At 64.1% G+C, this 14,782-nt stretch overlaps 1 protein-coding gene across 3 annotated transcripts in view; it reads right to left on the minus strand.

The window, feature by feature from the left end:
* Positions 1-14,782, minus strand: part of ESPN (espin) — a 30,736-nt gene that overhangs the window by 662 nt on the left and 15,292 nt on the right. Inside the window, exons 6-14 of one of the 3 annotated variants that reach the window (XM_061187150.1) lie at positions 12,707-12,908; positions 11,416-11,687; positions 8,575-8,736; positions 8,286-8,484; positions 6,923-6,949; positions 5,669-5,814; positions 5,330-5,593; positions 707-786; positions 605-616 (exon numbers count right to left, since the gene is read on the minus strand). In XM_061187150.1, coding sequence (XP_061043133.1) covers positions 605-616; positions 707-786; positions 5,330-5,593; positions 5,669-5,814; positions 6,923-6,949; positions 8,286-8,484; positions 8,575-8,736; positions 11,416-11,687; positions 12,707-12,908 — 1,364 coding nt within the window. Of the gene's footprint in view, positions 1-604; positions 617-706; positions 787-5,329; positions 5,594-5,668; positions 5,815-6,922; positions 6,950-8,285; positions 8,737-11,415; positions 11,688-12,706; positions 12,909-14,782 lie in introns of all 3 variants that reach the window. The other 2 variants (XM_061187149.1, XM_061187148.1) reach the window with 2 other exon arrangements.

A 14,782-nucleotide genomic window follows, 5' to 3' on the forward strand; every position in this document is an offset into this window, starting at 1 on the left:
TGAGGTAGCCGCTAAGCACGTGTGGCTGTTGAGCATATGAAATGTCGGGACTGAGACGCACTGTAGGTGCAAAATGCTCATCGCATCTCGCAGACTTAGTTTTAAAAAAGAGTGTAAGACATCTCAATGATTTTCATAATTATTATTATTGGGTTAAGTAAAATAGACTATTAAGTTCACTCATCCTTTTATTTTTTCACTGTGGCAGCTAGGAATTTAATATTACATATGTGGCTCAACTTATACATCTATCAGACAGCACTCGGCTAGATTACTAAGGGCAGAAACTAAAGATCTGAGGGACAGATGCTCTAGGTTATCGATACTGAGGTTGGGTTAACTGCAAGGCAGAAAGAGTAGGTTAACGGGAGATGGGGGCTGGGTAATTGGGGACAGGTCATTATAGCGTAAGAGCAAGACTTTGAGGTGCAGTGGATAAGTTCCTGGGGGAGAGGGGTCTGGTGGCATTACTGGGAGCAAAGACACTGTGCTAACAGGGCTGAGTGACAAGGGGATGCGCTCAAGATGGGGCTGGAGGAAGGGGCAAAAGGACTGAGACTGGGTGGGGGGAGGGGACACAGGTTGGGCCCAGCCCCACACTCACCGCTTCTGCTCCCTGGAAGAAAAGAGATGGTGTTAGTTGGTGCCACCACCTCAGGGACACGATCAAGACACCCTGCCAAGCCCCGCATCTTCCTCAGCTCACCTCTCCTCTTCTAGCTTCTTCCGCAGGATGTCCCGCCTCCAGGCGGGCATGCTGGCCAGCCAGGCCTCCTCCTCCTTCTCCTGAAACACAGCACAAGGCTTCAGGGCCAGCATGGGCTGGGACACGGGGGTCAGCGGGGGTGTTCCCCCACCCAGGGGACCTGCATGAGTCAGGGACAACGGGACACAGATGGGGTCGCACGAAGAGACTCTTTTGATGCCCTTCTATAGGGCAAATGGATGAAGACTCAGGCCCCCGTGTCCCAGAGGCGGCGCCGGAGAGGTCAGAGCTGAGTGTAGGAGGCGTAGGAGAGGAGCAGAAGGGGAGACTCCCCAAGGTGGGGGGCAGGGGGGGTGGATAGATGGCTCCAGGCCCCTGGCCCAGAATCTCTGGGCAGACTCATACTTGGGCCTCCACAGATCCTGCCTGCTCAGAGAGGCTCAGGCCGGTCCCTGGTTCCACTGTGAAGGACCTTCTGTTCCATGCCTGTCCTATTCTGAGAGGGGGTAGACGCTAGCTCTACAATCGTGTGGCTGCAATGACATGGGGGTGGGGGCATCCAACACAGGCAGCTTACAGCAAAGTGTTTTATTACTTGCATGTTACAGAGGAGAAAGGGTCTGGACACGTCACACGAACACTGCACATGTGGCTCCCTTGACCTCAGCCAAACAGGTAGCTATGAACTCCAGTGAAAAACCGAAGAGAGAAAGAGAGCCACACTGCCCCAAGGGGGACCCACAGTCCCGCACTCAGAGGGGCTGCTTCTTCCACCTGGCTCCACACGGAGCCAGGCATCGCTGGAGAGCCAGAGGGGGACACCTGGTTGGCTCTGTGCCGTGCCCTGCCCATTCCGGCCAACACCCCACAACTGGCCACCGTGGGATCTCAAAGGCTGAGGCAGCCTGGTTCTGGGCACTCTGGCTTTTCCAAGGCCACTCGTCCTGTCCTGGTTTCTTCCTGCCGTATTCTGACCTCTGGAGGGCATCAGACAGGCATCCAGGCCCGGGTTAAGACGCTCGAAGGTAAATTCCGAATTCTGCGGCTCAGATGTCAAAAAGCTCTGCCTCCTTCTCCTTCCAGAAGGAGAAGCTGCGGTCGATGTACCGGCAGATGTCCTCATTGCTGAACTCGCCCATCTCAGATACCAGCTCCAGGGGTTCTTCGGCGGGGGCTTCGGAACTAGGAGGGTCCGGCGTCGGGGGAGGTGCGGCTGGCGGGGGTGGGGACGGGGGCTGCGGCGCAGGGGCCGGCGCCTCTGGCTGCCCTTCTGGCCAGTCGCCCGTCTGAGCTGGAGCGGCCTCTTCGGTCGGCTCCCTCTCTTCCTTATCTGTCCCTTCCTTTTGCTCTTTCTCCACCTCTTCTTCCCGGGCCGGCTCAGCCTCCGGGGTGTCTCCGAAGAACTGGCGCCTGAGGTCCTCGAAGCCGTCGCTCCAGCCGCGCCGGCCGGCCTCCACCTCCTCGAGTACCACGCGGTGGAAGAGACGGATGAGCTCCCACGGGTGGCTGCCCAGCCGGTCGAACATCTCGTAGCACAGCAGGTGGCGAAACTTGCGCTCCTCGCGGCTCAGGCCCATTTCGAGCAGCTGGAAGTAGCCGAGCATGAAGAGGTCGAGCGTGAGGCTGTCGTAGCGCCGGGGCGCGCCGCCGTCGAGGGGCGGCAAGAAGTGCTCGGGCCAGTACAAGCCGTGTGCCAGGCTCGGGCCGCGAGGCTGGCGCGCCGGCACCTGCCGCAGCAGGCTCCGCCAGTGGCCCAGCAGCTTGCCCACCACCTGCCGCTGCTTCAGCAGGCGCAGCAGCCGCTCGTCCGGGCCATCGCCCGCCGGCGGCTGGGAGGCGTCGGCGGCCTCCGGGCCGGGGTCGGCGCCGGCGCCGGCGCCGGCGCCCACCACGCGGGGCAGCAGTCTGCGCAGGCGCACCTGGGCGTGGCGCCCGGGGCCGCGGAAGGTCCACTTGCGCCAGTGCTCCAGGAAAAGGTAGACGATGCGCTCCTTGCGCATGTCGATGTAGTCCTGGACGTCTCGCAGCTCGGTGGAGGGTGGCGGCCTGCGCGCCAACTGCTCGGGCTCGGGCAGCGCCGCCTGGCGGCCTGGCGCCTCGGGCGGGCCCAGGACGCCCAGGGGCTCCCCCGCGGCCGGCAGGCCGTTGGCGGCGGCGGCGCTTGGCTCGCCGGTGCCGGCCGCCACGTAGTCCTCCTCGAGGATGGGCTCGCGGCGCGGGGCGCCGGCGGGCAGCGAGAGCTTTCGGGGCGGGCCGCGCGCGGGCGCCGAGCCCTGGGCGCGCCGCTCGTAGGTGGCGCGGAGGTGCCGCACCGAGACGCCGCACTCGAGGATCTCGCGCGCCACGGCCTCGCGGCACCAGCTGAGCGAATGCGAGCGGCCCAAGCAGAGCGGGCCTGGCCGCCAGGGGGCGTCGGTCAGCGGCGGCAGCGGCTGGCCTGTGTCGGCGGCAAGTAGCTCGGCCAGGTGCGCGGGCCGTCCGCCCAGCGCGGCCAGCAGCGTGGCCATGCTCTTGAGCAGCGTGGAGATCTTGCTGCACCAGGCAGGCAGGCTGGCGGCGCGGCCGTGCATGCGGCGCGGGTCGACGGTGAAGCGCGGCGCCGACAGGGCGGCCGAGATGGGCAGCAGCTGCTCCAGCTCCAACTCCAGCTGCTCCAGGCGCGCCTCCAGCTTCTGCGCCTTGTGCAACACTTGCAGGTTCTCGATTTGCTGCTCGATGCGGAGGATGTCGGCCTCGGTCATGAGCTCGCCGAAGGGCCCGAGGATGGCGTTGTGCTCGCGGGAGTACCTCCAGCCCTCGCGGGGGTAGCAGCACGAGCTGGCGGCCGTCAGCTAAGGCGGGGAAGACAAGAGAGGGGAGGGAGGCGCGTCTCCCTCTGGCCCGGCTCTCGCAGCGGCCGCCGGGGGCGCCTTTTGCATGTCCCGGGTGGTGTAATGGCTCCGCGGGGCTGCGTTTGCAGGGACGGGCCGCGCCTGGCCGGCGGGCCATTACACTGGGACGAGGCTTCGGCCCAGGCCGCCGCTCCAGGCGCTGGGCAGTGTCCACTCTGGTCGCTGGCGGGGACACAGCCGGTCGTTGGGCGCTGTTGCAGAGGCAGGGCCGGCAGATGGGGTCTCCACACCTGGCTCGGTCGCTCATTACACCACCAAAGGAACATGCAAAAGGCGTTGAAGCTGCGACAGACGGCAGCCCTCTCCCTCCCCATCCAAGGTCTGCGATTTCTAGGCCAGATCCCAGCGAGGCCGCTCCTCACCCCAGACAGATGACCCCTAATCAAACTCCCCTGCGGCCCAAGACCTCCCCGTCCATGCTGTCAGTTTTACTGCTGAATGAGAGGCCCTTAAAGTGGCTGAAGCTGTGGCTTTCACTCCTGTTCCCACCCTCTCTGACTCCTGGAATAATAATACAACTTACAGAGCTAGGCTTGCCGGGCACTTATAGTCTCATCTGTTCCTCATTTTAGTGCCAGGTTTTTCCAGCCCAGGTGGGGGGGGGGGCTGCCGTCACCTCCTCACAGGCCTCCCAGTTCATCCTGGCCCACCACAGTCCCACACACAAAGAAGTTTCCCAAATACAAATATGACGATGCCAACTTCTCCGCTTAACCCCACTCCCAGGCTCCCCACTACTCCAGGAGAAAGTCCATTGTCTTCAAGGCCAGGCCTTAGTGATCTGGCCACTCCTGACGTCTCCACTCCACCCCCTTCAGTGGTACTGTCTTGGAGCTACCACACCCACTCTGACTGTCAGACCTTCCCGGTCCTTCCTGCTCGCTCTTTGACCCACTTTTTCCCCTGTCCACTTCTTCCTCATCTTCCAAGTCTACCTGAGACATCACTTTCTCCTCGCCTACCACCACCCCAAACCCAAACAGGATGGTCGGTTTAGGGCTGCCCCAGTCCTCTGCCCTCCCCATCAGAGCACCTCCCCACTTGCTCACTCTCTCACATTGCCCTGTTTTGTCTCCTTGGGGGCACTTATCACTCGACTTATCACTTGCTTGTTGGTTGACACCCCCCGGCCCTGACATATTCACCGTGAATCCCCAGAGGCGACAACAGTGTGTAACACATAGACGGCGCCGGGGGGGATGTCTGTTGAGCAGATCAATGGCAAACTATCCTGCCAGCCAGGGATGATCAACCCATCCGACAGATGAGAAACCTGAGGCTGGATGAAGCTCAGTATCAGTGGAAAGTGGTAGTTCAGGGAAAGAGCCCAGGCCAGTCTGACTACGACCAAAAGCCTCTTGGTTACTCATGTGGTCCCTTGGATGAGTCAACCTCACCCGGGAGCTTGTCAGAAGCGCAGAATCCCATCCCCACCCAGAGCACCTGAATCAGAAAAAGCATTTTAATAAGATCACAGGCGATTTGAGGGCATCTTAGACTTTGATAAACACTGCCATCTCATTAAAGGACAGGCTGTTGGGGGGTGGTGCTGGCGGTGGAGACTAGGAACCGTCCCAGGAGAGGGGTGGTGGTCCAATCGTGCTTTTTCCCAAAGGTAATGGGAGCCGTCTGAGGCTGAAAGGTCCCGGGCAGATTGGGGGATGATGTAGGGCATGGGCTGTGGACCCAGGTGCGGACCCCAGGGCCCTCTGGGAAGCCCAACCCCGCCCACCTTCCGCCTCTGCTCCTCCTCCTCCTGCATCTTCAGCTGCAGCTTGCGCACCATCACCTGGCGCTTCCACTCGGGGATGGGCCGGCCCTGCTCGTCGTGCGTGGGGATGAGCGCCTCCACGTCGAGCTGCACGCCCGGCGCAGGGGTGGCAGGCGGCGCCGGCGCCACACTGCCGTTGAGCAGTGGCTGGGACCCCGCGGCCGGCGGGGTGGGGCTCCGCGCCCGTGACGGTGCCGGCGAGGCCGGCGGCAGCGGCGAGTCGGGCTGCGGGGAGAAGCGGCGGGGCTGAGTGCCGGGTGCGCGGGGTCGAGGGGCTGGGGCGTCTGTCGCATCGCCTACCTGGGAGGCCGGCTGCCCACTGCCCGAGAACACCGTGGTCAGCCCCTTGCTCTGCGGCGTCGGCTTCAGACTCTTGCCCGCCTTGATCTCAGCCAGTAGCTCTGAGTTGTCGCCCGTCGGGGACATCATGTTGAAAGACTTGGTGCCTGCGCGGAGGCAGGAGAGGAGACGCTGGCCTGGTGTGAGGCTCGCGTCCCCGCCGCCCCCTACCTGCCCTCTGCTGCCCCCTTCCCCAAGTCAGCGCAGGCCGGGGCCTTCCCTTGGGCTCAGAGGACAGCTCTCCAGGTCCCGGGTCCCGCAGGCAGCTCTCGGGGACCCCAGAGGCGGGTCCTCAGCTGGCAGCCCGCGCAGCCCAGCCATCCTCCCGACCCTACTCACGGGGTGTGGAGCCCCCGCCTGGAGGCCCCTGGGAGTTCATGATGGCTCCTGGGCCGGCCCTGGGGCCTCTAGCGAACGTCTCCGCGCAGCGCACTGACTGCCCAGCTCCAGAACACTACCTGGGGCCAGCCACCCGACCTTTGTCCCGGCTTGCCCGGCCCGGCCCCGCCAGGGTGGAGCCTCCCTCTGGCCATCTCTCTGCACCAGCAAACCCCAGTGACCCTTGGACTGAGTCACCTGGGGCGTCCATGGCTATAGACTCGGGACCCTGGATGCCAGAAGCCAGCCGGCCCCCTCCCCCCCCACACCCACAGACAGACACACGCGCAGACGCACTGGTTGCAAGCCTAGACGGAGCACACTTACGGCAAAGCGCAGCGCAGCTCTGGCGGACCCGGGAAAGCCGAGACCTTACTAAGGATATGGGGTGGGGGCACTCAGGACGAGGGGCCAGGCGGACGACATGTAAATGCGCGGCGCGGAGTTTGCATTTTCCGACGAGGCCGGCGGAGGTGAATGGAGTTGGGGGAGGGTTGCCTTTAGAGACAGACTGAGGAAGGAGTCAGGACTGGGTGAGGGGAAAAAAGGGGGCCAACAGCTTCTGGGTTCCCCGGGCTGGGGATCCCAGAGCGCGGTAGTGGGAGGGGAAAAAGGGAAAAGTGCCGGTGGGCGCCGGCTGCGGGCTCATTTCTTTAGGCAAAACCGTCTGCCCGGCACAGAATGCGGGTAGAACCTGTAGTGTCCAGGACCCCTCGCCTGCCGGACCCTGGTCCCGTCCTTTCCTCAAGACCCCAGCCCGTCAGCCTGGCTCCTCCTGAGCGTGCCCTGCGCCCCGCCCCCGCGCCTCAGCCAGGAGCCGCGCACGCAACAACTCACTCTTCCTGTGTCTCAGCACTCTCACTTCTAGGGGCCGAGAGCAGAGAAGTGACAGCGAAGTTGGGGGGGGGGGGGCTGGGGTGAGGCTAGGACATCACGGAGAGCAAGAGAGGGCCAGGGAGGGCAGGAGGAGGGGAGATGCGCGGGGGCGGGCGGGGCGGGGGGGCCGGTGAGAGGAGGAACTTTGCGGTCCATCTGACCCGGGCTCAGGCTGCTCTGGGGCTCCACAAGGGTGGTCCGCTCAGTTCCCAGCTTTGTTGGTGCCCCTGAGGGCTGGGCTGGGCTGCCATTGGCCCTGGCCCCCCTAGCAAGGGCCTCAATCTTGGCATTGGGATGGGATAGGGCACCCAGCCCAGGTTCTGCTGCGAAGGGGTGTCTGGAGAAGCCCAGAGTCTATTTTTCTTCTGTTCCTAGTTTCAGCCTTGCTGAAGTCTGCCAAGGGAAGACACTGACCTCAAAGTTGGGGGCCTTTCTGGAGGCTCAGCTGACGGTGGACATGCTACCATGGGCTGTGGTCTGCAGGGGCTGCGGCTCCATAGGTACCCCAAGGAGCCCAGGCTGGCCCTACCCTGGACGCTACTGCAGCCTTGCATCCCTAGTCAGGGAAATGAAGCTTTGGATGCTACCAGTAAGCATGGTCCCCGAACCGAGTGGCTGGGTGAGGAAGGCAGCTCGGCCACCCCCTGCCAGGCTGGAGTGGACGCATCAGCACCCAGATACCACCTCCTGGGCCTTCCAGGAGCCCTGGCATGCAGGAGACTGTCCCGCATTTCAGAAGAGAAGCCCAGGAATCCTGGTCACCAGTCTAGCTCTTAAAAAAGGATGCTCAGGGGATTCACCAGGAGGGGGAGGGCAGAGTATGATGGGTTACTGGCCTTGACCCTATAGCCAGGCCCTGGGCTGTAGCTAGCTTGGGAGAACAAGAGAAAGCAACCAGGAGTGGAAGAGTGACTCAGGATAGGCATGGGGCAGGAAGAAGGTTGGCCAGCAACCCTGCCTCCTTGAAGCTAATTCTACTTCTCCGAGCTTCCCTCTAGCACCAGCTCATCAGAAACAGCAGCCACCAGAGCTGGGAGGCCTTCCCTACTGGGTGGAAGGCAGGGCCAGAGAGGGAAGGGGACTTGCCCCAGGTCACCCAGCCCAGTCCTGCTCTGGCAGGACCTAAAGCAACTCCAAGCCTCCCCTTAGGGTCAAGTCCTCATTGGGGTGGGGCTGCAGAAAGATCGAGGAGGAAAAGAGGAAGCACCAGGGCAGTGGCAGCTGCCCGGGGCGGGGGGTGGGGGGTGGGGAGGAGGGGGGTCTTGGTTTCCCTCCCCCTTCAGGGCTAGCGCCGCCCCCCACCCCTCAACCCGCCCCTACTCACTGCCAGTGGACGAGGAGGAGCGACGCTGCCCGCAGCCAGGGCCAGAGCCCTCGAAGGACAGAGGAGGAGCGGGCGGCGGCGAGCTCAGGGCCTCGGGCAGGGGCGGCGGCGGCGGCGGGGGCGGCGGGGGCAGTTCCCTGGACGTCTTGGGGTCCGCGCCGCAGCCGTTGTGCACGTGGTTCCCGGGGAGCTGCGCCGCCTGCGGGGGAGCGGAGGGGCCAGCGAGTGAGACGCGGGCGGCCCGGCCGGGTCCCGGGAGGCCGGCGGGTGCGGGCTGGCGGGCACGCACCTCCTCGCTGTGCGCCATGCCCGGGCGCGCGGCCAGCGGCTCCCCGGGGTAGCGGCCCAGCTGGCGGTAGTAGTCCCCCGTGCTGGGCTGCTTGCTGAAGGCGCGGGGCTTGCGGCTGGAGTCCTGCCTCCGCAGCCCGTTGCGGCCGTCGCGGGAGCTCAGCTGCGGGAAGACAGCGGGCGGAGTGAGCTTCGGACACTTGTCCCTTCCGCCTCCCACATCCCCCCCCGCCCCCCGCCCGCCTTCCCAGCTCTTAACCTTCCGGGGGCTCGTGGCCAGCCGCGGTCCCAGACCCTCCTGTTCTCAGAGCGGGGATGGGGCGAGGGTCCTGCGGGCCTCGGTGAAAGGGCACTCTCGGTCGGCCCCACAGGGAGGGGTTCTGGGCGCGGGCCAAGGGGCGCAGGGGCCCCCCACTGTGGCTAGAAGGGGCGGGCCGAGGGGCGGGGTGGCCCAGCCCAAACGCCAGGGGGAGCTGGAGAAGGGGTAGCTCCCAGCTTAGGCAGCGCTAAGGACTCAGCCGCACCCCACTCCCGGCGACCAGACGGTCCCACGCGAAACCAAGGCTTCGCGGAACCCTCTCTCGCGGGAGTTCCGCCCGGAGGAAGTCCACTGCTTGCCCAGGGCCCTCCGTCGCCCGGCCCCGGCCTGGGGCTGCTCCTACCTGCGACCGTGCCGGTGGCCCCCGTTGTGCACCTGGCAGCGGGGGCGGCATGGCCTCGACACCTGCGCTACCTGATCCTCCCTCTCAGGTTACAGCCCAGCCCGCCCTCCCGCGCCGATGAGCGCCTAAGAGCTCTGTCGGCCTGACATCACCCAGGGCCTGCCAATCCCGGGCCGAAACCCCCAGCAGTCGGGAATGCCACGGGGGCGCCCACAGCTCTGTCAACACGTGGCTGCTGCGCCGCGCCTACCCCGCAGGCCAGATGTGGCCCCGCCCCCCTGCGCCTCTCTCCCTCCGTTCTGGGCTGAGCACCCCAGGCTTCATCCCCCCACTCACCCCCTCCATCCGCCAGAGACAGAATTTGGGCCTCACCACGGGCAGTGGAGCCCCCCACGTCTGGCCCCCCGGGTTCCGGGTCACGCCCCCGCCCTTTCCCTCCCGCATCTGGAAACCATCGCCGGCTGCGTAAGGGACACCGACACCCGCGCCCAAGCCTCGGGTTTCAGGGGCGGCAGGCCGGGCTCGGGTGACAGCGCGGGCAATCCACTCCGTCGCAGCTGCCCCCCACTAAGCCCAGCCCGGGAAGAAAGACAGGAGGCGGAGGGGCCAAAGACCAAGTCACCTGGCAGGGGCTGTCCCCCGCCCCACCCCCAGTCCGAGCGTCCCCACGGTGGCCCCGGACCCTCCAAGCCCCACCCGGCCGGGTTCACGTTGCAGGGAAACGCGACACCGCAGGATTTGTTTTCTGGGCCAGCCTGCCCCCTCGGCGCCCCCTGCAGCCCCGAGGCGCTGGAGCCACGACCCTGCTCCTGCCCGCGGTCCGGAAAAAGCTGGGGAGTTGGGGGGGGTGCGGGGCACACAAAGGGCCCTTGTGGAGCGGCCCAGCGCCTGCCGCCGGGCACGCACGCACCGGGAGAGGCACGGGACCTCGCAGTCCTGGTGCTCTGGCTCAGGGGAGGGGCCGCAGGCCGGGCCGCCCGTCCTGTGGCTTGGGGCAGGGCCCACACGCCTGGCCTGCAAAGTCTGCTGGCCTTATGCCCCCTGCAGGCCTCTCCTGGGCCCCCTTCACCTTCTGGAGATGAAAGAGGAACCCACTGAGAGCCTGGTCTGAGGTAGCAAGAAGAGTTGCAGTGGAGCTGTGTCCTCCCCTTCCCCCAGCCGGTGGCCCTGCGATGTGGGTCACCTGTGGGAACTGTTTACTGAGCTTGGCCCTGGAGCAGCTTGCCTTGGGCTCGAGAGAGAACTACAAGGTCAGGGCTCCCACAGGACCCTAGGGGGGCTCTGTCTGCTATCCCACACTCAGCTGCCTGGGGCCTCAGGCTGCCCTCCCCTCTCAGACCAGCCTCCCTCTGTCCTCTTGGCCAGAACCCCAGGGCTCCCTCTGGGCCTCCTTGCCCAGGACTCTCAGAGCTGTGCAGACCAGCCCTCTGCCCCCTCCCCTGCTCCAAAGCCTTAGCCAGGAACCTACAGGCCCTGCATCCGGGCACCCCACACTCAAAGTGCCCGCACCGGATTCGGCCCCTTCTTACAAGCTTGCTTCTCCCCAGGGCTCCCATCTCAGGACTGGCTTGTCTACCCACCTGGGAGCTGAAGCCCCAAACTGGGGAGCCAGCCTCCATGTTACCCCCACGTCCAGCCCCCAATGCTGAGAGAGTGCTGAGCCCTGCGGGTGCTCCCTGCCCTTGCCTCCACCCTCCTCCTCCCAGCCCTCACCTTCACACTGCCTGCATCTCCCACCTGGAAGACGCTCCCTTGGGACCCTTTCTCCACCTGAGCCCGGAGCTGGGCACGTGTACGTCTGTGGAGAAGCAGTTTGCACGTATTCTCTGCCGATTCCATGAGCTCCCTGCCACTCTGTGCAAGAGGTGGTGAGGACCCAGCTCCCGGAGAGGCATGGCTATCTGGGTATATGTTCCTTCCCCCCGCCCTGCCCCCCAACTCCCCAAAGGGTGCTGGCTTTGTCTTCCTCATCTCTCTGTCCCCAGTGCTCAGCCCTGAGCCGCCATGGGGCTGACCAGAAGCTTTGACTCCTGAACAGGCCATTGGACCAGGGACCACCGCCCCCCGCCCCCCGCCGCCCGCCCTGTATCCACGAGCCGGGCCACTTGTTGGCCTCTGCTGCCCCCCCATCAGCCCACTCCCGGGGCCGGAGGGCAGGCAGGTTGGGGAGAGTTCACTACCTCCTTCTTGAAGGCCTCGGTCTCCACGTGGCGGAGTTTGTTCTTCGTCTGCGTGTAGATGTCAGCTGCCTGTAGCCCCGCGGGGGGTTTGGGAGCTGGGTAGCCTGGCGGGGGTGGGGGCAGCTGGGTGCCTGGGGGTGAGGGTGGTGGAGGGAAGCTGGGTGGTGGCGGTGGTGCTTTGGGTCTCTCCATCCTGCTCCGGGGCAGGCCCGGCTCTGGGCTCAGCATGTCCATGTAGCTCTGTATGTCTGCAGCTCTCGTGCTGGGAAGTCCTGGGACAGAGGGAAGGCTGGGTTTGGGAGTTTGCAAAGAGGCTGCCCCCAGGCCCAAGACCCTCTCCTGCCCGGAAACGACCTGCCACGAGAGTAGGCAGGCTCCGGGTGCAGCCTGACACGGCCCCACTGTGGGCCCCACTGTGGGCCCCGCAGGGCTGGGCCCACCCTCACCCTCACCCTCACCCTCACCCTCACCCTCACCCTCACCCTCACCCTGGCCCTGCCCACCTGCAGCCCTGCACTCGTTGGGGAAAGGCCTGTGCTCAGGTTTGAGGGGAACTGGCAGGGGGCCGCGGGCTCCAAGACAGGGCTGACGGAGCAGAGCCACCTGGAGGGTGGAGGGGTGGCTCCTCGGAGCAGATGTGGCCGGGCAGGCAGCAGGAGTATGGACGGCCACACCGCATCTTTGCAGGGGGCCCCAGCAGCTCTGCAGGCCACCACCTGGCGGCGTAAAGCAGGCATCGCAGGTGGACAGACACCTAAGCTCAGGGCGCGGTCAGCATGTGTGAACACGTGTGCCTGGCTTCTGCCTGAGTGTGCATTTGTGTATGTTCGTGAATGTGTGTACGTGCTTCTTTGTACTTATGAATGTGTTTGCACTGGTCTGTGGACCTGGGGTGCATGAGTGCGCACATGTAGCATAGGTGTCTGTATGGTTCTGTACGTGTGGCTGTGCATTCATACCTGTATGTTGTGTGTACACATGTGTAGGTGTGCACTCTTTGAGTGTGGGTAGGTGTGTGTAATGTCTGGGGAACATTTTGTGCGTGAGGATACTGAATTGCGTGTGGGGTGCATGCGGCTTTTGTTGGTGGGAGGGTACCTGTGGATGTACAGGCATGTCTGTGATGGACACCCACAAGCGTGTCACCTGTCCTCACCAGAACCAGCCCTCCTGGTGACCTGGGCAGGCTCCAGTGTCAGCTGCAGGCAGAGTGGGCCCAGGGATGGTCCTCAGGGCGCAGTGGTCTGGCTCCAGTTTGCTCTCCCTCCTCCCTCTTCCCAGGCCCACTCACCATGCGGGGGGCGCCGGCCCTTGATGCTGGAGTGGCTGGAGGAGCAGGAGTCGTAGTTGGAGAGGGTGCTGGTGGGTGAGCTGAGGTCAAAGTTCGGTGGCTGGACCGACATGGTGGTGTTGGGTGAGGACATGCCCGAGTCAGGCTGCTTGGTCTCCAGGTCAGCGGATGGATCCCGTGACAGCACGCGGTGCTCCACGCTCTGAGCGGGAGAGGGGGCTATGAGGGCAACCCCGCTCCAAAGACCAGCACACCCTGGGCCAGGGTCCTGCTCGGGCACACCCTCGCTGTGTGACCTCGGTCAAGCCACTTCCCTTTCTGGGCCCCCTTCCCCATCATCTCTCAGGTTCTTCCCAGGCTAAGATTCAAACCTAGCCCCCCAGCGGCAGGACCATGGATTCCTGGGAAACTCCCAGCCCTGGCTGGTCTCTGCTCAGGGGGGTTGAGAGGCTAACAGAAAAGAGAGAGGACGCTGGGCTGGACCCCAAGCGAGGGCGGCCACGGCACCAGTCTTACTCCTTTCTCATCAACGGGCAGAGGGCCAGGCTCCGGCGTGGCAAGGAGGCACAGGCGCTGCTGCAGCGGGTGGGAACATTTGCAGCAGCTGGGGATAGGGGAGGGGTGCATGGCACCTGCAACTTGCAGGAAAGACTGATCCCCCGACCTGGCCAGCAACCACCCTGTCTCTCCTTGCCGGACTGGGGCAAATCCCAACACGAGCCTAGCCCCTGTCTCCTGATGGGGCCTTTGGGGAAAGGATGGGGCCTGGGGTGGCCCAGCTGAGCTGGTGCGGGGGCAACCTGAGCTCAGCCATCCCCCACCACTGCCTCTCCCCTGCCCACAGGCCTGACCCTCCCGCCTGGGAGCGGGCTGGGGTGGGGGCCATGCTTACGTTGCCCATGCTAGCCCTGCTGCCGGCAAGGCTGCTGCTCGCTTGCTTGCTGCCTTCTGCCCAGGCCGGCTCCTCCCTGCCCTGCGCCCCCTCCCTGCCTGAGAAGTGTCACAGGTCCCCCGGGAACGGGAGGCAGGCCTGGCACCAGGTAACGGCTCAGCGGCCACGCTCATTGGCCCCGTAATTAGGGGCTCTACGGGAGGGTTTGCCTTTTCTGGGCCAGTATCCTCCATGGCTTGGATCTGTCACTGCCTTGTGAGGGGGCCAGGTCCTCCACACCCCACCCAGTTCGGGGGGGCCAGGCCCTGCTGCCTAACCCCTGAGCCAAGGGGAGCCATAGGAGCTGGGCTTGGGGGGCAGCCCGAACACGCTCTTTCCTTGGCTGGCTGCAGTGGGTACTTGCCCAGCCCTGACAGAGATTAGGGGCAAAGGCTTTGCAGCCTGGGGGGATGGCTTCAAATTTCATCTCCTCCACTTACTAGCTACATGACCTTTCCGTCACTTGTCCTTTCTGTCTGTACCTGAGTTTCTTCATCTGTAAATGGGTATAACAGTACTGCCTGCCCCATTATGTTATAACAAAGATTTTAAAAGTTAGTGAAGTGCCAGGGCATGGTAGCCAGTAAATGCCATATGTGTCAACTGTTAGTATTAATTCACTGTGAAGATGAACTGAGATTACATCGTAAAGCACTAGGCAGGGTACCTTACCGGGGTCAGAATTCAAGGAATGGTGCTTGTTTGCTCATTGCCTGCAGCTAAAGCCTCCATCAGGGGGCGCCAGAGGGCGCTGGAGCTCTGTGGACCACTGCTCTCTCCAGATGGCCCTTTCTTGGGGGGAGTTCTTCCTTGGGACCAGATGCCATCTCTGACCCCTGGACCTTGCTGTGCTCTGGAGTCCCCAGAACCAGGGTGCCCCCATATACTCGACGACAGGGCAGACAATGCTCTGGGCAGGGGGTCATCGGCCTTCTCTCCTCCAGCCTCATTCCGCAGCCCCTCTCGTGGCCAGGCTGCCCCCCTTCTGAAGATGCCTGTGAAGCCAGCCCTCTTTCCTCCCTCCTGCGCCAAAGCAGACGTTGCACCAGAGGAGCCAGAGCCCAGGACTGGGAGCCACCCACATCTGCGCTCAAGTCCCAGTGGGTTCCTTCATGGCTTTGTAACCATAATAAAATAATTTGAAA

Source organism: Eubalaena glacialis, chromosome 3 (genome assembly GCF_028564815.1).
Source record: "Eubalaena glacialis isolate mEubGla1 chromosome 3, mEubGla1.1.hap2.+ XY, whole genome shotgun sequence".
NCBI classification, from domain to species: Eukaryota; Metazoa; Chordata; class Mammalia; order Artiodactyla; family Balaenidae; genus Eubalaena; species Eubalaena glacialis.